The sequence below is a fragment of the Heteronotia binoei genome, chromosome 3 (genome assembly GCF_032191835.1).
Source record: "Heteronotia binoei isolate CCM8104 ecotype False Entrance Well chromosome 3, APGP_CSIRO_Hbin_v1, whole genome shotgun sequence".
NCBI classification, from domain to species: Eukaryota; Metazoa; Chordata; class Lepidosauria; order Squamata; family Gekkonidae; genus Heteronotia; species Heteronotia binoei.
Window position 1 is genome coordinate 19,693,320 of NC_083225.1, and position 24,571 is coordinate 19,717,890.

Here is a 24,571-nt window from a genome sequence, read left to right on the forward strand (position 1 = left end):
AAGGGCTGAAGAAAATAAACCAGCTGGGTCAGAAATAATACCGAGAAATCTCCAGTTCCACCAGTGACCTTGGGAAATTTTCATGAAATTGGCACATTTTTCAGCACATCACTTCATTTACCTGTTCAAAGCTGTTAACTTAAAAAATTACAATTATTTGTTACTTCTTTGTTCTTGAAACAACTAGTCAGGTTAGCCCAAGCCTATCTGAATTATGAGTTAGTAAACAGTGTGTTTCTATGAGCTCTGATCATTTATTTTGAGTTCAATGCTAAGATGTTATCCAATTTTAGAAAGCTTAAAATAATAAACCTGGGAAGGCAAATAACTAAAAGATACAGGCTGGTATTCTGCCTGCATGCTCAACCTCCCTTTTTTGTACAGTATGTTCTAGAGTACCTTCACTAAAACACTCTCTCCTCCCTAGATGAGTCGCTGCAAAGGGAGAAGCCTAGCTGGAGTTCTCTATGGCCCAAGATGCTATCCTGCTCCCACTGGTTAGCCCAGCCGCACCACAACTGCTGTGCCAACCTGCAAGAGGCTCAAATTTATATCTTTTAAAACCTAACAGGTGTTTTTGTTTGAACAATAACATTCACAAAATGAAAAAGCAGTCAAAAGTGTAAGAAAAAGAAAAACCATAACAACAGGAGAGCATCAGAGACAACTGTATTTTTTTTTTAAGTCAGAAATCTCTTTGTAGAGGTTTACAGTTGTGTTCCAAGTGTTCAGTCACAGCTTCCATCTCTGCCACTTCCAGCAGCTTGCTGATCAGATCATCCAGCAGCCCTCGGCCACACAGGAATTCCTAGCAAAAGATGGGGGAAAATCCAGGAAGCTGCTATAGATAGGAGAAATTCAAGTGGTTTGGGATTAAAGAAGAAACCCAAAACATGCTGACGCTGCTCAGAGCCTACGTATCAAGTTTACATGCAGACCTATTCTGCAAGGCCAGTGAAAAGACTCCCTGGTGCAGCGGTGCCAATCATACAGCCTGTCGGAAGGATGCAGCACCTTCAGGGCCCCAATGAGGCCTGTGAGCAGACCTCCAATCAGGTCTGCTACTTCCGACCTCCTGTTCTTCTTTCTGGCCTTTTGCCTAGTCATTCCTAATTTCCTGCTTCACAGAGGAGAAAGAAAGCAGAGCCTCCCTTCCCTCCATTGGCTGAGGGCTCCTCCCTCTCCTCCTCTGGGGAGTAGGGTTGCCAATCCCCAGGTGGGGGCAGGGGATCCCCCGGTTTGGAGGCCCTCCCCCCGCTTCAGGGTCGTCAGAAAGCGGGGGGAGGGGAGGGAAGTGTCTGCTGGGAGCTCTGTTATTCCCTATGGAGATTTATTCCCATAGAAAATCATGGAGAATTGATCTGCGGGTATCTGGGGCTCGGGGGGGGGCTGTTTTTTGGGGTAGAGGCACCATATTTTCTGTATAGCATCTAGTGCCTCTCCCCAAAATACCCTCCAAGTTTCAAAAAGATTGGACCAGGGGGTCCAATTCTATGAGCCCCCAAAGAAGGTGCCCCTATCCTTCATTATTTCCTATGGAAGGAAGGAATTGAAAAGGTGTGCCGTCCCTTTAAATGTGATGGCCAGAACTCCCTTTGGAGTTCAATTATGCTTGTCACAGCCTTGATCTTGGCTCCACCCCTAATGTCTCCTGGCTCCACCCCCAAAGTCCCCAGATATTTCTTGAATTGGAATTGGCGACCCTACTGGGGAGGGAGGGGGAAGGAAAGAGAGAGAGAGACCCCTAGAACTTTTAAGGAGACCAACAACGTTTTATTCCAGGTATAAACTTTGTGTGCCTCCACACTTCTTCAGCAAAAGAGGGTGGAGGTAGGAAGGCAAGAAAGAGCCAGAGAGAGAGAGAGAAAGAGAGAGAGTCCCACAGCACTTTCAAGAAGACCAACAACAAAGTTTTATTCCTGGTATATGCTTTTGTGTGCCTGCACACATCTTCAGAGAGAGGGGGTGAAGGAGGGGGGAACAAGGGAAAGAAAGCCAGAGAGAGAGAGAGACAGACAGACAGACAGACCGACCCATGGCACTTGGAAAGATCCCCCTTTGCAGTTTTAACAGATTGGGGGGGGGGGGGGGGTAAGAGCACAGCTTTAATTTTGTATTAGTGGAAGGGCGCAAGAGTCCAGTAGCCCCTTAACGACAAACAAAATTTGTGGCAGGGCATGAGCTTTCATGAGTCACCGCTCATTTTTTTCAGATACAGGTAGAATGCGAATCCATCTGTCCTTATATCTTGGAGAGTGAAATGATTTCAGATGCCAAATGCCAATGGCAGGCATTGGTAATGAGAGAAGAAACCTTGGTCTCAATTCAGTCCTGGAGGATGCACTGACTTGAGCTTCATAATCAGTTGCAATTCAACAGTCCCTCTAATCTCCCTTTGAAATTCCTTTGTGAGGGAACTGCTACTCTTAGGTCAGCAAATGAATGTCCCAGGTTCCCCCATTGGTTTTTGAAAGTTGTGGTTTCTAAGAGCAGTAGAAAGACGAAGAGTCCAGTAGCACCTTAAAGACCAACAAAATTTGTGGTAGGGCATGAGCTTTCATGAGTCACTGCCTACTTCTTCAGGCTCATTTTCATTTATTCTTTGCATCCTCCTGGACTGAATCCCCCTGTACCAAACTGAGACCTAGGTTCCCTGCCTCATTACCAATGCTGACAATTCCATGCCTGCTACCCCACCCCTCTGCATATCACACCCAAGGGTGGAATTCTAGCAGGAGCTCCTCTGTATATTAGGCCACACACTCCCGAAGTGGGAGCATATACAGCCGGGGCTACGCGGACTGCACTGGCTGCCGGTTGTGTGCCGGATTTGCTACAAAGTGCTGGTCATTACCTTTAAAGCCCTATATGGCCGAGGACCGGCCTACCTGAGGGACCGTCTTTCGCCATATGAGCCCCAGAGAGCACTGAGGTCAGCAGGGAAAAACAAGCTGACTATCCCAGGGCCAAAAGAGGCTAAACTCCAGAACACCCGGGCACGGGCCTTTTCCATTGCGGCCCCATGCTTATGGAATCAGCTCCCAGAGGAGGTGTGGGCCCTGCGGAACTTAGACCAGTTCCGCAGGGCCTGCAAGACCACCCTCTTCAAGCTGGCTTTTGCGGACTGCTGACGTACGATGGTTATATAAAGGGACCCGCCAACATGATCTGTTTACTGAATTGTTCTATGAACCGAACTGAATTGTTTTAAATATTGTTAATTTTAATGTCTGTATACCTAATGTATTGTATACGTATATATGTTGTTAGCCGCCCTGAGCCTGCCCCGGCGGGGAGGGCGGAATATAAATAAAATTTTATTATTATTATTATTATTATGTAGCCAATCCTCCAAGAGCTTAGAAAAAAGAGCCTTGTAAGCTCTTGGAGGATTGGCTACATCAAGGGTGTGTGGCCTAATATGCAAAGGAGCTCCTGCTAGAATTCCACCCCTGGTCGCACCTAATCCAATCATGTCTGCTATTGCCATTCACCATCTGAAATCATCTGTATAATGTTTATATGTGGTTTATATTTGTGAATCTCCTGACAAATATACACACACACATATATTGGCCACTGTGTGACACAGAGAGTTGGACTGGATGAGCCACTGGCCTGATCTTATGTTCTTATGTGACACAGGGTGTTGGACTGGAGGGGCCACTGGCCTGATCCAACATGGCTTCTCTTATGTTCTTATGTGACACAGAGTGTTGGACTGGATGGGCCATTGGCCTGATCCAACATGGCTTCTCTTATGTTCTTCTGTGACACAGAGTGTTGGACTGGAGGGGCCACTGGCCTGATCCAACATGGCTTCTCTTATGTTCTTCTGTGACACAGAGTGTTGGACTGGATGGGCCATTGGCCTGATCCAACATGGCCTCTCTTATGTTCTTATGTGACGCAGAGTGTTGGACTGGATGGGCCATTGGCCAGATCCAACATGGCTTTTCTTATGTGACACAGAGTGTTGGACTGGATGGGCCATTGGCCAGATCCAACATGGCTTCTCTTATGTTCTTATGTGACACAGAGTGTTGGACTGGATGGGCCATTGGCCAGATCCAACATGGCTTCTCTTATGTTCTTATGTGACTCAGAGTGTTGGACTGGATGGGCCATTGGCCTGATCTAACATGGCTTCTCTTATGTTCTTATGTGACACAGAGTGTTGGACTGGATGGGCCATTGGCCTGATCCAACATGGCTTCTCTTATGTTCTTATCTCTGGTACCTCATGTTACATTTTATGGCACATACGGCCCGGCCTGACAAAGTGACAATTATGTCAGATCTGGCCTTTGTAACAAACGAGTTTGACACCTCTGCTCTAGTGCCATCTTATTTTGCTCAACAGTTCCATCCCCATGGGTCAAACATCAGCACTGGAGCAACGCACTTGGCTCGTATGTGGAAAGTCCCAAATCCAATCCATGGCATCGCCCAGGCAAAAGGTCTGAAGCAGCAAGAGGGGGAAATACGCCTGTCAAGGGTCACCGCCCATGACTCTTGTCAACTGCCCTGAGTCCGCTTGCAGGGAGGGTGGAATAAAAATTTAAAGAAATAAATGGCATGCCACACCAAGAGAGGCCAACCAGAGGCGAGGCCAACCAAAGGCAGGATCCCCCCTTCTGTCAGAGCACAAGTACCTTGATGTTGCGTGCTTCGTAGGAGATCCTGTGGTCAGTGACTCTGTCTTGGCTGAAATTATATGTGCGAATTCTCTCTGACTGGGCTCTGGTCCCTAACTGTAAAAAAAGAAAAGGTTCATTTAGTATTTAAAAAACTATTCTGGTGTGATCCCAACTTCTAATGTGTTGTACCACTATTAATGTCAAATATTAATGAATTGACGTCCGTGTCAGATATTCTACATATTTCGGATTTCAGAATTTATTTTATTGCATGGCAAATATCACCCTTTTAAAAATATGCAGTTATAACAATTTGAAATACTTTTATCGTCTATTTACCAGTTATTACAATAATCCATTGTATCATATTTACTCAGCTAATTAATGGGCAGAGGAACTGCAGTAGCTGGCAAGAGATGCCTTCCCCAGGGCTGTCACAGGAAAAGCGAAGAAGAAGCGGTGGGAAGTGAGGCTGAGGGCTTGGGAGAGAGCTAGAAGAGAGGAGCTGGCGGGAGGGGACCCCTCAAATTGACTGGCTGGCCTTTGTGGGTGGAGCATCTTAAAATCAAGATCACCTGCTTTCATTTCGCTATTTGGGGAGTGTCATCCTACTTTTGAGTAAATATGGTAATTATACCCTCTATGTCTTTAAAATATCCAGACACTAGTTTTTCTGTCAAATGACACAAATCAATAAAATCGTACAGTGTATCATACAGGACTAAACATACAAGTAACCCAAAAGGAGCCGATGCAGAACATCCCACCACCGCTGCCATCATTTCTGAAAACCTGACTAAACAGTAGACTTCACATTTACTTGTGCCATTATCCTTAAGGTACAGCGGATGGCCCAGGCCATCCTGGTCTCCCCAGAACTTGGAAGCTAAGCAAGATTGGCCCTGGTTAGGACTTGGATGGGAGTCCAGGGTTGCTATGCAGAAGCAGGCAATGGATAAAAACACCTCTTGGCTTGAAAACCCTATGGAAACCTTATCGGGATATTTCATTAGCTAGCTCTCACCAAATGCAATATGTCATCAGAACAGAAATCATTAGATGATTTAGAAGTCATCTCAATCAACTGAAGAAGCATGAATAATATAAAATAAAAACATATGAAAACCTTACTAGTAAAACTGAGAACACATATCTCATGTCTACAGAGAACCCACCTAAAGACAACTTCTAATCAAATCCTTAAGTATAAATGGATTTTACACCAATTTCATTGGAATCCCGCTTCCATCTTTTAAGGGCAAGCTTGGTTCAAACCTGCACTTCATCATAGGTCACATATAACCTGGAAGTCTTGCGATTGTAAACATCTAAGAGATCCCACAGAATCCACATCTCTGACCGATGAAGACATTTGCAACGGTTCTGAAGGCACGTCATCTCCTCTACAGAGTGTCCCTTCTTTGTTGAAGGGGATTGGCCTGAGCAGAACAAGCCTTGAGAGTTCAGCTTCCTATACCAGCACATCAAAGTGATTCTCACAATGTGGTAAGAGTAATTTCTGTATAATGGGAAATTGATCTGGAGGTTTCAGGGGCTCTGGGGGAGCTGTTTTTTGAGGTAGAGACACCACATTTTCAGTATAGTATCTAGTGCCTCTCCCCAAAGTACCCCCCAAGTTTCAAAACGATTGGAGCAGGGAGTCCAATTCTATGAGCCCCAAAAGAAGGTGCCCCTATCCTTCATTATTTCCTATGGAAGGGAGACATTTTAAAAGGTGTGCGGTCCCGTTAAATGTGATGGCCAGAACTCCCTTTGGAGTTCAATGATGCTTGTCACACCCTTGTTCCTGGCTCCGCCCCCAATGTCTCCTGGCTTCACCCCCAAAGTCCCCAGATATTTCTTGAATTGGACTTGGCAACCCTAGACAAAAGACACCTGTGTAGTCTCTGGTTATGGAGAACAGAACATCCTTTACTGATGGCTCCTCCCATCACTTTGAAGAGAAGAGGCAGGGCTGCCACACGTTCTAATATCCTTGATGGAGAGGAGGAGTCCTGGCATAGCAATAGCTAATGTTGCCATATCTGGGTTGAAGATTTGGGGGGCACAGCCTGGGGAGGGCAGGGCTTTGGAAGAGGAGGGACCTCAGCAGGCCGCTGTGCCAAGCACAAGAAGACGGAGCATCCCTGCCCCAGTCAAAGTGTTCCACCTATACCTTGCGGCTAAGAGCCCCAGATGGACCTCTGCCCCAGATGCTTCTGCAATCCCCTCTTGAAGCAGTCTGCGCTTGTAGCTGCCACTGCTTCCTGCAGCAGTCGAATTCCACGTGTTGATCACCCTTTGGGTGAAGAAGGACTTCCTTTCCTCTGTTCTAAGCCTGTTGCTCATTAATGTCATTGAGTGCCCACCAGTTTTTGTATTGTAAGGATGGGAGAAAAATACTTATCTCTCTACCTTCTCTTTCCCATGCATGTCTCGTAAACCTCTAAGACAACAACAAATGGTCTCCAGAACGTCACTGAGCACCATGGCGCCCACACGCTCCGCAAAGGAGATCACAGCACTACAATAAAACACAGCCCTTGGTTTCTACTTTGATTTGGGAAGCCCACTGATATCTACCTGCTGAGTGACGACAGCCCCCCTTCCAGCAGCGGAAACATTTTGAAAGGGGCACACTATGGTGGGGTGGAGGGGGTATTCTGTGGTGGAGTAGGCAATGGCCTGATGCACACTATTGAGGTTGTGCTAGGCGCAAGGAGGTGTTGCACTTGCGTTGCCATGCAAGGATAGTTGTGCACGGTCCACACGGACTGCAGATGAGATATATTCCTGTCAGTCCACAAGTTGGCTTGCAAGTTTCAGGTTGGAGAAAAGAGACTGTTTGTTAGGGGATGGGAATGTATTTCCTGTTGGTGAGTTACTGAGAATGCAAAGACTTGCTCTGTGATGATCTGTGCCAGTTTTTTATCTTGCTCCCCTCTATCAACTGCAACGGCTCAGCTTTAAAATGGGGGCCTGCCAAGAATGCCAACAGCGAAAGCCTGTTCCTTTGAGCTTTACTTCCACTTTCCACTGGTCAAACGCCAGGGTGTTGATGCCAATCCAGGGTTCCTCAGCATGGCACCCACTGGGGCCTTGGCCCCCACTAACGTATTTCCATGCACCTGCCAAGTATTTTAAAAAGTGGGTGGGGCCAGTGGGGATTTTGCCCAGCAGGGCTTTTGATTGGTTGTGCGGATTTTTTAAAAAGTTGCTTCAGCAGCAGCAGCAGCCAGAACTCCAAAGTTGCCCACAGGCTCAAAAAGGTTGGGCACCTCGTGACAATCTGAAGCCGGGGAAACAGCCTCACCTGCAGCTTCCTAGAACTGGTCTTTTCGCTCAGCTCTCTCTCAATGGCCTGCTGGTACAGCTTCTCTTGCAGTGTCCTCAGGGCTGTTTCTTTATTCATGAGCTGAGACCGATCCTGTTGACATTCAACAGTTATCCCTTCAGAATGCGAGAAAACATCCATCAAAAATCTCCCAGCACGAATCTTTGTAACTCAAGAAAGCAAGCTGCCCACGTTCTGGTGAAATGAGAAAAACTCATATTCTGGGAAGCAAACTACTAACAAACAAAGGTTTGGCTGTCATCGACAAATATCTGTGTCTTCCGCTCTTAAAAAATGGGGTGTACTTAAAGAAGAAAGAGAAAATCCTATGTTTCGCCCACCGGTCTCTCATAGGAAATGACATCATTATGCCAGCAATGTTCAGATGACACACTAGTATTTGGGCAAAAACTCTGTGGTAAAACTGGTGGCTACCATAGAGTTTTTGCCCAAATACCAGAGGGTTGCCTGGACATCGCTGGCATTCACAATCACAGAATGATTTCCTGTCAATGTTGGTCAAAGAAGGAGTCATGGTATAATAAGCAATAATATGACCTACGCTATCCTATAGTTAATATACTCTGTTACAATATCACAAATAAATACATCAACTTTTCATAATGACATTAATAGCAATGTAGAAAAGATGCATGTATTGTTTCTGGAAAATACCATACGTTCCACGTTTTAGTCATGATAGTGAAGAAATTAATATATATTCCATATAAAGTCTTTAATCACCTGTAGATATCCAAAAGGCCACCGGGTCCAGTCCAAGACGCTGGCCCTTTATCCTGTGTTTCAAAAATTATCTTCCACTGATGGACTGTATAATACTATCCCCGATAGCAGCACTACATATTCCATTGGATGTTGAATAATGAACAAGAGTCAATACAATAATCACTTCCTCTGCTCCGTTAAAGTCTCATTCAAGTCTATTAATCTTTAACTTCTTGTCACTATTCTAGATTCAATCAGAGTGAGAGCCAGACATCTTGATTAAAACAATTCTTTTTGTTTACTGTTATTGTGGTCCTTAGACCAGACATACAAAAGGAAAATACAAACATACAAAGTTCCCAGGATTTTAAAACACTTTTAAAAAAAGCGTTAAAAAACAGTTTAATATAACACAGTAATCCTCACTACCTTAAATTCCACAAATTAAACCCAAATGGTTAAAGGTTTTTTTTTTTCTTCACTCATGCTATCTTTTTAATACCTCACAGGGTGTCTGCTGTGGGGGAGGAAGGTAAAGGAGATTGTGAGCCGCTCTGAGACTCTTCGGAGTGGAGGGCGGGATATAAATCCAATATCTTCATCTACCTCACAGGGTGTCTGCTGTGGGGGAGGGAGATAAAGGAGATTGTGAGCTGCTCTGAGACTCTTGAGTGGAGGGTGGAATATAAATCCAGTATCTTCATCTACCTCACAGGGTGTCTGTTGTGGGGGAGGAAGGTAAAGGAGATTGTGAGCCGCTCTGAGACTCTTCGGAGTGGAGGGCGGGATATAAATCCAATATCTTCATCTACCTCACAGGGTGTCTGTTGTGGGGGAGGAAGGGAAAGGAGATTGTGAGCCGCTCTGAGACTCTTCGGAGTGGAGGGCGGGATATAAATCCAATATCTTCATCTACCTCACAGGGTGTCTGTTGTGGGGGAGGAAGGGAAAGGAGATTGTGAGCCGCTCTGAGACTCTTCGGAGTGGAGGGCGGGATATAAATCCAGTATCTTTTTCTTCTTCTTCTATATGGAGCACCAACAAGAATCCGAGTTAAATGACTCTGGCTTTACAATGAAAGAACCGGACAAATTCAACCCGTAATGTGGCTGAAGGCACACCTGAACAAGAAAGAAGAGTTCTACATGCTGCTGCAGCCATTCCCCCATTTCCAAGGCAGGCAATGGAAGCTTAGCAAATCCAACTACCACAAAGAGCAAGAGGCCACACAACCCAAGCGCCACACATCTACAGACAGCATAGTCACATTCCAGGCTGAGAAGCACTGCAGCCTTACAATAAAAGGGAATAAACACTTACCTGTAGGAATGTGTACAATTCTCACAGCACTGTCTGTTTTATTAACGTGCTGCCCACCAGCCCCTCTGGCTCGAAACGTATCTATCCGCAGATCTCTTGGGTCCACTTTGATCTTCACCTTGAGGGAAACGACAGTTTTACTACCGTACGTGAAGTCTCAGGGGGAAAGCCAGTAGCTTTGTTGTTTTGTTTTGAATTAAATGCCTGGTTTGAAAACTAGATGTATCTTTCCATGATGGACGACTCTGTCTCCTGCTAAACTTTGTTTCAATCATCTGACGCAAGTCCTCCTTGGCCAGGGTCACAGATGGTCAAGACAGTGTGCGATTGCAATAAAAAAGGCCAACGCCATGCTGGGAATTATTAGGAAGGGAATTGAAAACAAATCAGCCAGTATCATAATGCCCCTGTATAAATCGATGGTGCGGTCTCATTTGGAGTACTGTGTGCAGTTCTGGTCGCCGCACCTCAAAAAGGAGATTATAGCATTGGAGAAAGTCCAGAAAAGGGCAACTAGAATGATTAAAGGGCTGGAACACTTTCCCTATGAAGAAAGGTTGAAACGCTTGGGACTCTTTAGCCTGGAGAAACGTCGACTGCGGGGTGACATGATAGAGGTTTACAAGATAATGCATGGGATGGAGAAAGTAGAGAAAGGAGTACTTTTCTCCCTTTCTCACAATACAAGAACTCGTGGGCATTCGATGAAATTGCTGAGCAGACAGGTTAAAACGGATAAAAGGAAGTACTTCTTCACCCAAAGGGTGATTAACATGTGGAATTCACTGCCACAGGAGGTGGTGGCGGCCACAAGCATAGCCACCTTCAAGAGGGGTTTAGATAAAAATATGGAGCAGAGGTCCATCAGTGGCTATTAGCCACAGTGTGTGTGTATGTATAAAATTTTTTGCCACTGTGTGACACAGAGTGTTGGACTGGATGGGCCATTGACCTGATCCAACATGGCTTCTCTTATGTTCTTATGTTATGTTCTTATGGTCAGTTCTGCCGTGAGGGGAGCTTCTGAAGAACAGCAGCCCAGTCAGAGCCCGGTCTCGGCATTTCCTGGTTCACCTTTCTGTTCGGTGATGTTTGAGTGAGGAAGGGAATCTTAATTTAACCCACAGCATTTACTTCAGAACCGCTGGACAGGATCAGGTTCCCTGTCTTCGTATGTCACTCAACACCCTCCGATATGAGAATGAGGGCAGAAGCAAACCCTTGTGGGGGAAATTCTAAGGCAGGGGCCACCAACAAGGTGCTCCTGCCAATCCCTTTCCTGGTGCCTCTCAAGTGTTTTTAAAAAGTGGGCAGAGCCAAGTTGGCTTTTTGCCCAGCGATGATTCTGATTGGCTCTGCAGATTCTTAAAGATGCAGCTTAAAGAGGCTGGGGACCCTCGTCCCGGTGACAGCGATCGGTATGAATTGAACACAGTCAACTATCAGCAAGACTAAGAGCCGTGCCTGTCCAAAATGGTGAGAAGCGGTTGTGATATCTTGCAAGAAAAACATACATCCAGATTATCTATTTATTTATATTTTATTTATATTTTCAATTTTTATCCCACCCTCCCCACAACTGGGCTCGGGGCAGGTAACAACAAATCCGATTAAATACTATCAAGTAACACTGTGAAGAGAAAACGGCATAACTTGCCAAATTAACAACTAAATCTACCAGATTAAAAATCCGACCGTTTTTTTTTTCTCACAGATTAAAGTTATCAGACGGCAAGCATAAAATTGTTATACTTCTATACCGCCTCACAACTGGAAGGAAATGAGAATAAAGATTTCCCCAGTGTTAATGCCCCTTTGGGCAAAAAGTGGGGCTGTCTGAACAGGGAAGAAGATGGTTAATTGCCCAGTGCCTCAACCAAAGGCCTGGCAGAACAGCTCTGTTTTACAGGCCTTGCAGAACTGCAACGAGCACTGCAGGGCCCTTAGCTCAGGTGGGAGCATTTTCCACCAGGTAGGGGCCAGGATAGAGAAAGCCCTGGGCCTCTTTTGGGACAGCAGCAACCAGTGGATGTTGATCAATGGAGTGCAAGGCTCTCTGGGGGATCTATGGGGAGAGACAGTCCCTTAGATATGCCAGTTCCAGGCTACTCGGGGCTTTAATGGTCAATGCCATCTCTCTGAACCGGATCTGGTACTCAATTAGAAGCCAGGTTTTATAGACAGACATCATAAGAACATAAGAGAAGCCATGTTGGATCAGGCCAATGGCCCATCCAGTCCAACACTCTGTGTCACACAGTGGCCAAAAATTTTATACATACACACACACTGTGGCTAATAGCCACTGATGGACCTCTGCTCCATATTTTTATCTAACCCCCTCTTGAAGCTGGCTATGCTTGTGGCCGCCACCACCTCCTGTTGCAGTGAATTCCACATGTTAATCACCCTTTGGGTGAAACACAAGCCTGCTGCGCTTTTCATTTAAGGTTTACCTGTTCTGTCTGGGGGAGGACAATAACGGACATGGTCCCAGTGTGGATTCGCTGCATTCGTGAAGATAAGCCAGTCTCGGGGATCCGCTGCACTCTATGCACACCTCCTTCGTATTTCAGATGCCTGTAGACACTGTCCCCCGAAATACGGGCAGCTGCGTGGTGTATCCCACCTTTCAAGGAAAACGACACACGTTACCTATTGGGGGAAATGGTCAAGAAGCCATCTTGGAAGGCAGCTGTGAGGCTGGCAAGCCCATACCATAGTCAGTAGGAGTGTAATTCAGAATCTCAAAAGTCCAGCCTTTGAAATCAGCATAGCCCTGGTACATCTCAAACACTTCTTGCGTAAACTGCTGGCAAATGTCACCTAAAACATAAAAGAATCATCTTTGGATTTTCAACATAAGCAGTGTACTATTCCTACTGTTATCAACTCTAACTATTATTTATTCAGATGAACGTGATGGATAAGAATCACAACTCTGTGAGGAATTGCGGTATTTGTTTTGGGGGAGCTGTTTTGGGTAAGCTCCCAGGGGCTACAGCAAGCCAGTTTTGGTATTCCTCCCAACAAATACACACACACCAATTTTCAATTGCTCTCAACACTGAGAACAATGAGCATGCTCAGTAGTAGTCGCCGGGTATTTGGGCATTGGTGTTTTTTTTTTTTTAAATCTTATTTATTTATTTCATTAAATTTATTAACCACCCTTCCCTGTGAGCAGGCCTCAGGGCAGCTTGCAACAATATATATATATATATATATATATACACACACACACACACACAGTAGATAATTTAAATTTTAAACCAAGCCCAGATAAAAAGATCCTATTACAAGATGGCAAAAAGTTGCCATTTCTGAGCCTCGTGGGGGTTTTTCAGGTGGTGGGGGAGAGGGTGAGAACACCAGACCAATTGCTGTCCCTTTGCTGTCCTCAACCAAAGGCCTGACCCAACATCTCTGCCTTACATGCCCTGTGGAAAGGTCACAGATCCCACAGGGCCTGGATATGGTCTGACAGAGAGTTCCACTAGGCAGGGGTCAGGCCCTACTTGAGGACAGCTGGATCTCTCTGGCGCCAGAAAGAAGACCACCAGTAAGTTCTTCTTCCCTGAGCACAGTGCTCTTCCACAGGCATACTAGAAGAGGCAGTCCTGAAGGTATGTAAGTCCCTGGGCATGCCTCTGGGAGGCATCCAGACCCATGCCCAGACTCATGCTGGCGTTAAACACATGCCATCAAAGGCTGGGAGTGGTAACCCCAACCCTGATTCTCCTCGACCCAGCCACAACACCACCATCTTACCTGGATTCAGTTTCAGGCCACTCTGCTTTAGCCACCCAACAACCTTTGGCTAAATTCACGGGACCAGCGTCCGGCTGAAGAAGATATTGGATTTATATCCCGCCCTCCACTCTGAAGAGTCTCAGAGCGGCTCACAATCTCCTTTACCTTCCTCCCCCACAACAGACACCCTGTGAGGTGGGTGGGGCTGGAGAGGGCTCTCACAGCAGCTGCCCTTTCAACGACAACCTCTGCTAGAGCTAAGGCTGACCCAAGGTCATTCCAGCAGCTGCAAGTGGAGGAGTGGGGAATCAAACCCGGTTCTCCCAGATAAGAGTCCGCACACTTAACCACTACACCAAACTGAACAAAGAAGAAGAATTTATATTTCACCCTCCACTCTGAATCTCAGAGCAGCTCACAAGCTCCTTTACCTTCCTCCCCCACAACAGACACCCTGTGAGGTGGGTGGGGCTGAGAGGGCTCTCCCAGGAGCTGCCCTTTCAAGGACAACCTCTGCCAGAGCTATGGCTGACCCAAGGCCATGCCAGCAGGTGCAAGTGGAGGAGTGGGGAATCATACCCGGTTCTCCCAGATAAGAGAGCTATGGCTGACCCAAGGTCATTCCAGCAGCTGCAAGTGGAGGAGTGGGTAATCCAACCCAGTTCTCCCAGATAAAAGTCCGCACACTTAACCACTACACCAAACTGAACGAAGAATAATAATTTATATTTCACCGTCCACTCTGAATCTCAGAGCGGCTCACAAGCTCCTTTACCTTCCTCCCCCACAACAGATACCCTGTGAGGTGGGTGGGGCTGAGAGGGCTCTCCCAGCAGCTGCCCTTTCAAGGACAACCTCTGCTAGAACTATGGCTGAACCAAGGCCATGCTAGCAGGTGCAAGTGGAGGAGTGGGGAATCAAACCTGGTTCTCCCAGATAAGAGTCTGCGCACTTAACCACTACACCAAACTGGCTCTCCAAACTGGCCACCCCTCAACAGAAATGGCTGGGTGTCATCTGCATACTGATGACGCTGCTTAGCTCCCAAGATCAGATGAGATCAGGCTATCCTCTGCCTTCTAGGTCAAGGCTTTACAAAATACATTTCTGCATAGCAAGGGAGTGTTTCCAGAAGACTAGCCCGGTTTTCCTGTTTTTGTGAGCCATCCACCTCAGCCTTTGTACTAATGGTGATAACTTTGAACAAACCAGCTGTCAGATCAGAATGCAAAACAAAACTCCTGAAAGGCCTTGAGGGTGGCTTGCAACTCTCTTTACTCAGGATGCTTTTGCTGACCTCCAGTTGTCCTCCCAGACGTTACTTCAAGTACAGTGTCACAGTCGTCATATTTTTCTCTTGGTATCAAGATCTGGAAAAGCTGGAAAAGAAAGATCAATCAGGTACAATGCGGCCGTCTTCAGGCCACGGCTGCAGGTGGAGCTCGAGGGTTCTTACCGGCACTTAGAATCATAGAAGCATAGAGTTGGAAGGGACCTCTAGGGTCATCTAGTCCAACCCCCTGCACAATGCAGGAAACTCACAAACACCTCCTCCTAAATTGACAGGATCTTCACTGCTGTCAGATGGCCATCTAGCCTCTGTTGAAAGACCTCCAAGGAAGGAGAGCCCACCAGCTCCCGAGGAGGAAGCCTGTTAGAATCATAGAAGAGTTGGAAGGGACCTCTAGGGTCACCTAGTCCAACCCCCTGCACAATGCAGGAAACTCACAAACACCTCCCCCTAAATTCACAGGATCTTCATTGCTGTCAGATGGCCATCTAGCCTCTGTTTGAAAACCTCCAAGGAAGGAGAGCCCACCACCTCCCAAGGAAGCCTGTTCCACTGAGGAGCCACTCTAATGGTCAGGAAGTTCTTCCTAATAATAGAATCATAGAGTTGAAAGGGTCATCTAGGGTCATCTAGTCCAACCCCCTGCACAATGCAGGAAACTCACAAATACCTCCCCCTAAATTCACACGATCTTCATTGCTGTCAGATGGCCATCTAGCCTGTGTTTAGAAACCTCCAAGGAAGGAGAGCCCACCACCTCCCGAGGAGGAAGCCTGTTATAATCATAGAAGAGTTGGAAGGGACCTCCAGGGTCATCTAGTCCAACCCCCTGCACAATGCAGGAAACTCACAAACACCTCCCCCTAAATTCACAGGATCTTCCTTGCTGTCAGATGGCCATCCAGTTTCTGTTTAAAAACCAGTTTCTGTTGGCGCAAAGCATCTTATTTGCTAGCCCTGTGCTACACCTGCTTCCAGATAACTTGGTGACTGTAGATCAGGGGCAGCCAAACTTGCTTAATGAAAGAGCCACATAGAATAAACATCAGATGTCTGCGAGCCGCAAGACATAATGTCCGATGTTTGAGAGCCACAAGATGGAAGGGAGGCAGGCGGGCAGGCAAAAAGATAGCTGGAGAGGGGAGGGAGGGATGGAAAGAAAGCAACTTTAAATGCATTCTCTGCGCCGCCAACTGGCTTGGCTTGGCGAATGCATTTAAAGAGAAAAACGCCTTCTCCCAGCTGACCACTGGGGTAGTGGGGGCTGCAAGAGCCACACAATATGTGTGAAAGAGCCACATGCGACTTGCGAGTTGCAGTTTGGCCACCCCTGATGTAGATCGTTTCCTTCCTGGTCCCAAAACCCAGTCTAATCCACTTTGTTACTCTGCTGCTCATATTGTTAGTTATTTTTTATGGACCACTTTTCCCACTGAGACTCAAGGCTGATCACAAAGACTGTGTCAATGCAATCAACAGGATGAGGCATTTAATAATCTATCTATCTATCTATCTATCTATCTATCTATCTATCTATCTATCTATCTATCTATCTATCTATCTATCTATCTATCTATCTATCTATCTTGTTAGATTTCTATCCCACCCATTCTACAAAGACACGAGGTGGCTAACAACGTAAAACAAACGGTATTAAAACAGTAAAACGATAAAACAGTCAGATAAAATCGCAATGGTGCCACGCAGGGCCTTTTTTTGAGCAGGAATGCACAGGAATGCAGTTCTGGCTGGCTTGGCATCCGGGGAGGGACGGTGGCTCAGTGGTAGAGCATCTGCTTCGGAAGCAGAAGGTCCCAGGTTCAATCCCTGGCATCTCCAAAAAAAAAAAAAAGGGTCCAGGCAAATAGGTGTGAAAAACCTCAGCTTGAGACCCTGGAGAGCCGCTGCCAGTCTGAGTAGACAATGCTGACTTTGATGGACCGAGGGTCTGATTCAGTAGAAGGCAGCTGCATATGTTCACCCTCCAAAGCAGCCATTTTCCCCAGCTGGAATTCCAGAGGATTTCAGCTAGAGACCCTGGAGAGCCACTAAAGGGGAGGGACGGTGGCTCAGTGGTCGAACATCTGCTTGGGAAGCAGAAGGTCCCAGGTTCAATCCCCGGCATCTCCAACTAAAAAGGGTCCAGGCAAGTAGTTGTGAAAAACCTCAGCTTGAGACCCTGGAGAGCAGGGGAGGGACGGTGGCTCAGTGGTCGAGCATCTGCTTGGTAAGCAGAAGGTCCCAGGTTCAATCCCTGGCATCTCCAACTAAAAAGGGTCCAGACAAGGAGGCGTGAAAAACCTCAGCTGGAGACCCTGGAGAGCCACTGCCAATCTGAGTAGACAATACTGACTTTGATGGACTGAGGGTCTGATTCAGTATAAAGCAGCTTCATATGTTCATATATGTTCAATGCAAATAAGTTACTACTGGGCTTTTTCTACAAAGAAAGCCCTAGTGCTACTTCATCTATTCAGGCCTGTAGAAGTCTGGAACCAACAAGAAATTGTCAAGCGCGCTCATTTCTGTAATGTATTTTTCCTAGAGAAAGAGTAGGTCACCAGCTCTCTATTGCTCCCGCCTTATTTACAGCCAGTCGGCAAGTAATAAATCCATCTGGCCCTAGGATGTTTATGCTACAGCCTGGCTAGTATTACCTTCAAGTTGCCTCTCCCACAGTTTCACACAACCTTTATCTTCTCCCAGAGTAGTGTGAGAATGTTTGATGTTTCCAATAGCCTAAAATCCCTTAGTAATAAAATAGATAGTGGTTTAGTAACCTTTGAACCCGTGACTCAAGTAGGCATCTTTATGGTAACCTTTGTTATGATATCCTGTATAGCAACTGTGTAACTGTGGGTACATCATTACTCCCAAGGCTTGTGTCCTTGGTACAGCTCCTGAGTTTCTAACAATAAAACTACTGTGATTTAAAACAAAGAACTGGTTATTGAGAAACATCGGCGCTTGACAGAAATCTAAATTGCTTTTAACTGTTGAATTTTATAATGTATGAATGTTAGGAAATTTTAATTGTTATTGTGATTTTTTTGTTGTGAGCTGCTCTGAGCCTGCTTCGGCGGGGAGGGCGGGATATAAATAAAATAAAAATAAAATAAAAAACAGAACTGAAGCATCGCATAAATATTAACACGGCGCATTAAGTGGTGCAAACATACACACCATGACTGTACTTGCAGTAAGCTATACACAATAGTATAGGTCACAGTTCCTAATAATTTGTCCAAACAACCCTTTTTATGATGCAGCCCTATTACCAGTGCCAAAAAGTCCTCTCAAACTGTTCAACGTTACATGGTTTGCAGAACGCCAAGAAAGTGGGCGCTTTCCTGACCTCTTCTGGCAAGCCATTCCACGGCAATCTTACCTGCACATCATCATCCCCTTTGGTTCGTCCTAATGACCTCCTGGCAACAGAAAGATACAGTGCCCCGGGAAAACTTCACGGACTGCTACACAAACCAGGTTCATTTCCAGAGGGACAGGGACGAGCTCTCAGGGCATCGACATGGTCAGGCTTATACAATCCCGTCCTTCGTGTCCGCGTGTCACTTGGTTTTCCAACATACCACAGTATCCAATGATGACCGCCTGGATCTATGTGTTTCAAGAACTTGTGCAGGCTTGTGAATGCGGAATTACTCTTCCGCATGTACAAGGCTCTGAATACCGCTCAAGGTAACTGAACTATTCCCTTTCCTGATCCCAACTCGACCCACTGCTCACCTTTCGACACAGAGCGCCGATTCTCCGGTCAACAGCTTCCTTTTCCTCTAGAGCAAGTTCTAGCAGCTGTCTCTCTTCTGGGGTGTTTAACTCTAAGGCCAACAGTAAAAGCAAATGTTGAGGGGTGGGTTCATTTCATTCAAAGTAAATCCTCCACATCACCCCTCTCGGCACGTTCTATTTAACTTTTGCCCACCCTTCCTAAATGCCCACCTTTCTCTTGCAAGCATGTGGCTGGGGTTACAGTGAACATTTATATACTACAGCTTTGGGGAGGGGCAAAAGACCTCAAACTTGAATTATGAAACAGATTTGGGGATCATGAGGCCACTGAATGTTTAGCTTCTGCTAAGAAGAAGAAGAGACAATGCAGGTGGGGGGGGGATGAACTGGAAAGGACAGAAAAACATTCAAACGTCCACATGGTTCTATGAGGCGGGTGGGGCTGGACAGGGCTCTCAAGCAGCTGCCCTTTCAGGGACAACCTCTGCCAGAGCAATGGCTGACCCAAGGCCATTCCAGCAGGTGCAAGTGGAGGAGTGGGGAATCAAACCCGGTTCTCCCAGATAAGAGAGCTATGGCTGACCCAAGGCCATTCCGGCAGGTGCAAGTGGAGGAGTGGGGAATCAAACCCGGTTCTCCCAGATAAGAGAGCTATGGCTGACCCAAGGACATCCCAGCAGGTGCAAGTGGAGGAGTGGGGAATCAAACCCGGCTCTCCCAGATAAGAGAGCTCTGGCTGACCCAAGGCCATGCCAGCAGGTGCAAGTGGAGGAGTGGGGAATCAAATCCGGTTCTCCCAGATAAAAGAGCTATGGCTGACCCAAGGCCATGCCAGCAGGTGCAAGTAGAGGAGTGGGGAATCAAACCCGGTTCTCCCAGATAAGAGAGCTATGGCTGACCCAAGGCCATTCCAGCAGGTGCAAGTGGAGGAGTGGGGAATCAAACCCGGTTCTCCCAGATAAGAGAGCCATGGCTGACCCAAGGCCATTCCAGCAGGTGCAAATGGAGGAGTGGGGAATCAAACCCGGTACTCCCAGATAAGAGAGCCATTGCTGACCCAAGGCCATCCCAGCAGGTGCAAGTGGAGGAGTGGGGAATCAAACCCAGTTCTCCCAGATAAGAGAGCCATGGTTGACCCAAGGCCATTCCAGCACTTGCAAATGGAGGAAGAGGGAATCAAACCTGGTTCTCCCAGATAAGAGTCCGCACACTTCACCACGACACCAAACTGGTTCTCCAAAGGAAGCATATTATAATATAAAATACATACCCAAGTTGCTACAATGGGTATCAGAATGACTGAGCACTCCCCTTAAATACTAACGTCTAAATTTTCAATCCGCTCAATCACAGCTGGGAAGAGTCCAGAGAGCTCTGTCACATCTCCCTGGAGAGCACGACACTCACATTCCTGTGACAGACAGACAACAGTTTGGTGGGCTGCACCGCAACGGCATTCGGGTCCTGATATTTTGCCCCATTTGAACAACAGGCCTGCCCAGCTGCCAAAGCTGCATCCTTATCAAGCAAAAGACTTACAGAAGTGGTTTTGCCATCGCCTGGCTCTGCTTAGCAACTCTGGACTTCCTTGGTAGTCTCCCATCCAAGTAGTAAGCAGAGCTGACCCTGCTTAGTGATGAGATCTGAGAAGACTGGGGTAGCCTGGGCTGCCCAGGTCATGTTCCCGAGAGCGATGCAAGCTGCTTTCAGGCAGCCTGATTACTTATGACCTTAGAATGAAGACAGTGCCCAAAATGGGGACTGGATCGTCTGCACCCACCTGCAATTTCCTTACCCAGTTCTGCAAGGCGATGCTATTTCAGCCAGCGTTTAACTGAACGGATGTCTTAAGATGACTGAATGCCATCTTTGAATTGTGTTTCTTTATTTATTTAAATTGTATTGAAATGAGCACCATATTGGGGGGGTTTTTTAATCTGTTCTAATTTATGTTTTATTGTTGTTTTATTATGAGTTTGTGAGCTGCCCTGCTTCAGTGGGGAGGGTGGGATATAAATTGCTGAGCAGTCGGGTTAAAACAGATAGAAGGAAGTCCTTCTTCACCCAAAGGGTGATTAACATGTGGAATTCACTGCCACAGGAGGTGGTGGCGGCTACAAGCATAGCCAGCTTCAAGAGGGGACTGGATAAAAATATGGAGAAGAGGTCCATCAGTGGCTATTAGCCACAGTATATATGTGTGTGTGTGTGTATGTATGTGTGTGTGTATATATATATATATATACACACACACACACATATATTGGCCCCTGTGTGACAGTGTTGGACTGGATGGGCCATTGGCCTCATCCAACAGGGCTTGTCTTAAGTTCTTAAGTGATGCAGAGTGTTGGACTGGATGGGCCATTGGCCTGATCCAACATGGCTTCTCTTATGTTCTTATGCAACACGGAGTGTTGGACTGAATGGGCCATTGGCCTGATCCAACAGGGCTTCTCTTATGTGACACAGAGTGTTGGACTGGATGGGCCATTGGCCTGATCCAACATAGCTTCTCTTATGTTCTTATGTGACACAGAGTGTTGGACTGGAGGGGCCATTGGCCTGATCCAACAGGGCTTCTCTTATGTTCTTATGTGACGCAGAGTGTTGGACTGGATGGGCCACTGGCCTGATCCAACATGGCTTCTCTTATGTTCTTATGTGACACAGAGTGTTGGACTGGAGGGGCCATTAGCCTGATCCAACATGGCTCCTCTTATGTTCTTAAATCAAATTTTAAAAAAAAAATCAGAAAAGGCTTTGTAGCATTTTTAATCATTGTAGTTTGTTGCATTATCACAAAAACAATTTGTTGAGTAGCATCATGCTTTGTGTCACTGCGACAGCAGTATCAGGCTGGGAGTTGAAGAGGCAACAAGCAGACAAACTGTGGTGTATGCACACCCTGGGATCGGCTGTTTATGTACAAGAAGGACATTTATATGTTTCTGGACGTTCAGATACTATACTTATCACCTATGGTCATCACAGAAGCCCAGTGGATGACCCCAGGCAGGCAGGGTCAGCAGGGGATGGCGCATCCAAGATGCTTGCTTGATGAACAGGGGGAATGCAAAACCAGGTGTCTAAGCCCATTACTGGGCTTACTGTCTAAGCCCAAATAGCTGAGGAAAGAAGGAAAGCGAAAGGCAAAGGTGAAAAGGAAAAACTCAAACAACTGAATGCAGATTTCCAGAGAAGAGCAAGGAGAGATAAGGAGACCTTCCTGAAGGAACAATGCAAAGCAATAGAGGAAAATAACAGAATGGGAAGGACAAGAGATCTCTTCAAGAAAATTGGAGAAATCAAGAGGACATTTCGTGCAAAGATGGCCATGATAAAGGACAAAACCGGTAGGGACCTAACAGAAGCAGAAGAGATCAGGAAGAGGTGGCAAAAATACACAGAAGAATTATACAAGAAGGATCTCAATGTCCTTGACAACCATGACAGTGAAATCACTGACCTTGAGCCAGACATTCTGGAGTGTGAAGTCAAATGGGCCTTAGAAAGCATTACTAACAACAAAGCGAGCGGAGATGACGGCATCCCAGTTGAGCTATTCAAAGTCCTAAAAGAAGACGCTGTTAAAGTGATGCACACATTATGTCAACAAATTTGGGGAACGCAACAGTAGCCACAGGATTGGAAAAGATCAGTTTATATCCCAATCCCAAAGAAGGGTAATGCCAAGGAATGTTTAAACTATTGCACCATTGAACTCATTTCACATTCCAGCAAGGTCATATTAAAGATCCTACAAGCTAGGCTTCAGCAGTATGTCGATCGAGAACTACCAGATGTTCAAGCTGGGTTTCGGAGAGGAACTAGAGATCAAATTGCCAACATTTGCTGGATTATAGAGAAAGCACGGGAGTATCAGAAAAACGTCTATTTCTGTTGCATTGACTACGCCTTTGATTGTCTGGATCACAACAAACTGTGGCAGATCCTTAAAGAAATGGGGAGTACCAGACCATCTCACATGTCTCCTGAGAAACCTGTATAAGGGTCAAGAAGCAATGGTCAAAACAGGATATGGAACAACTGATTTATTTAGAATAGGAAAAGGAGTTCGACAAGGATGTATATTGTCACCCTGCTTATTTAATTTATATGCACAGTACATCATGTGGAATGCTGGCCTGGATGAAGCACAAGCCGGAATTAAGATTGCCGGGAAAAACATCAACAACCTGAGATATGCAGAAGATACCACTCTAATGGCAGAAAGTGAGGAGGACCTAAAGAACCTCTTGTTGAGGGTGAAAGAGGAGAGCACAAAAGTAGGCTTGAAACGCAACATCAAAAAAACTAAGATCATGGCATCTGGCCCAATCACACCATGGCAAATAGAAGGGGAAGACATGGAAGTAGTGACAGACTTCACATTTCTGGGATCCAAAATCACTGCAGATGGTGACTGTAGCCATGAAATTAAAAGATGTTTGCTCCTTGGGAGGACAGCTATGGAGAACCTGGGCAGTATAATAAAAAGTAGAGACATCACCCTGCCAACAAAAGTCCGTATAGTCAAAGCGATGGTATTCCCAGCAGTAATGTATGGCTGTGAGAGCTGGACCATAAGGAAGGCCAAGCGCAGAAGAATAGATGCTTTTGAGCTGTGGTGCTGGAGAAGAATCTTGAGAGTCCCTTGGATTGCAAGAAGATCAATTCAGTCAGTCCTAAGGGAAATCAACTCAGACTGTTCCCTGGAAGGTCAGGTACTGAAGCTGAAGCTCAAATACTTTGGCCACCAAATGAGAAGGGAGCACTCCCTGGAGAAGATCCTGATGCTGGGAAAGACAGAAGGCAAAAGAAGAAGGGGACGGCAAAAAAGGAGATGGCTAGACAGCATTACTGATGTAACAAACACAAATTTGAGCAGACTTTGGAGGATGGTGGAAGACAGGAGGGCCTGGCGTGACTTTGTCCATGGAGTCGCAAAGAGTCAGATTCAACTGCACGAATGAACAACAAAAGGATTTGGAACATCTTTTTTCAAAAGCTAGATTGTGTAAAAGACACTTTACCTACTTGCACACAGCGTCTCCAAATCTTGGACCTCTTTTTTTGCCTCTTCTATTTCCGCAAATGCTTCAGCAAGCGGGGACAGTTCGGTGTGTCTCTTACCCAGAGCCTTACGACGGTGTTCGCTCGCTGAAGAGTCATCTAGCAACTGACTAATCCTTTGATACTCTTGACTTAAAGTCTGAAGATATTTTTGTAAGGCTTCATTGTTCCACAGTGTTCTTGAGGACTGGTGATATCCCCTTGACCAGTGATTGAACAGAACAGTCGTCGCTGAGTTCCGCAAGGAGTTGCACTGAAAGATATTCAGGTCTGCCGAATGCGAAATTCTCTTTGCGAGGAAAGAAAGCGAGGGGTGCAGGCCGCAGCAATTACTGAACCATGTTCTGTAAAGAGATATCCCCAGGTGAGGCTTCATCTCAGCATGTCCTAGAATGTAAAAGATAAAAGTATACATTTCACGTTCATTCGGTACTTTTAATTATGCATCTATTTAAAGATACAGCACTCTTCCGCTGTAATATTTAGATCAACACCGTGTTTTTTTAAAAAACAGCTCTGTACATTCTCTAATAGCGTTAAATTTTCAGATGTAGTATCCTCAGCTACACTGAAATGACTCAGTAACGTTTCCATGTTACAGATGGGAAACATGGGTTCAGAGCAGGGATGGGCATAGAACACAAAAATGGTGGTTCGTTTCATTTTGTGGTTTGTTGGGAA

At 46.1% G+C, this 24,571-nt stretch overlaps 1 protein-coding gene and 1 non-coding gene across 2 annotated transcripts in view; one reads left to right on the forward strand and one right to left on the reverse strand.

Annotated features, from left to right (window-relative positions):
* Nucleotides 1-652: 652 nt before the first annotated feature.
* Nucleotides 653-24,571, reverse strand: part of MTRF1 (mitochondrial translation release factor 1) — a 29,715-nt gene continuing 5,796 nt past the window's right edge. The window contains exons 2-10 of the mRNA XM_060235067.1: nucleotides 23,855-24,277; nucleotides 18,812-18,903; nucleotides 15,071-15,152; nucleotides 12,739-12,846; nucleotides 12,477-12,649; nucleotides 10,021-10,138; nucleotides 7,954-8,090; nucleotides 4,656-4,754; nucleotides 653-808 (exon numbers count right to left, since the gene is read on the reverse strand). Of these exons, the coding sequence (XP_060091050.1) occupies nucleotides 686-808; nucleotides 4,656-4,754; nucleotides 7,954-8,090; nucleotides 10,021-10,138; nucleotides 12,477-12,649; nucleotides 12,739-12,846; nucleotides 15,071-15,152; nucleotides 18,812-18,903; nucleotides 23,855-24,266 (1,344 nt within the window). The 5' untranslated portion in view covers nucleotides 24,267-24,277 and the 3' untranslated portion in view covers nucleotides 653-685. The remainder of the gene's footprint in view (nucleotides 809-4,655; nucleotides 4,755-7,953; nucleotides 8,091-10,020; nucleotides 10,139-12,476; nucleotides 12,650-12,738; nucleotides 12,847-15,070; nucleotides 15,153-18,811; nucleotides 18,904-23,854; nucleotides 24,278-24,571) is intronic.
* TRNAP-CGG (transfer RNA proline (anticodon CGG)) lies at nucleotides 16,837-16,903 on the forward strand. Its single transcript has one exon. It is a non-coding gene; the product is annotated as a tRNA-Pro (tRNA).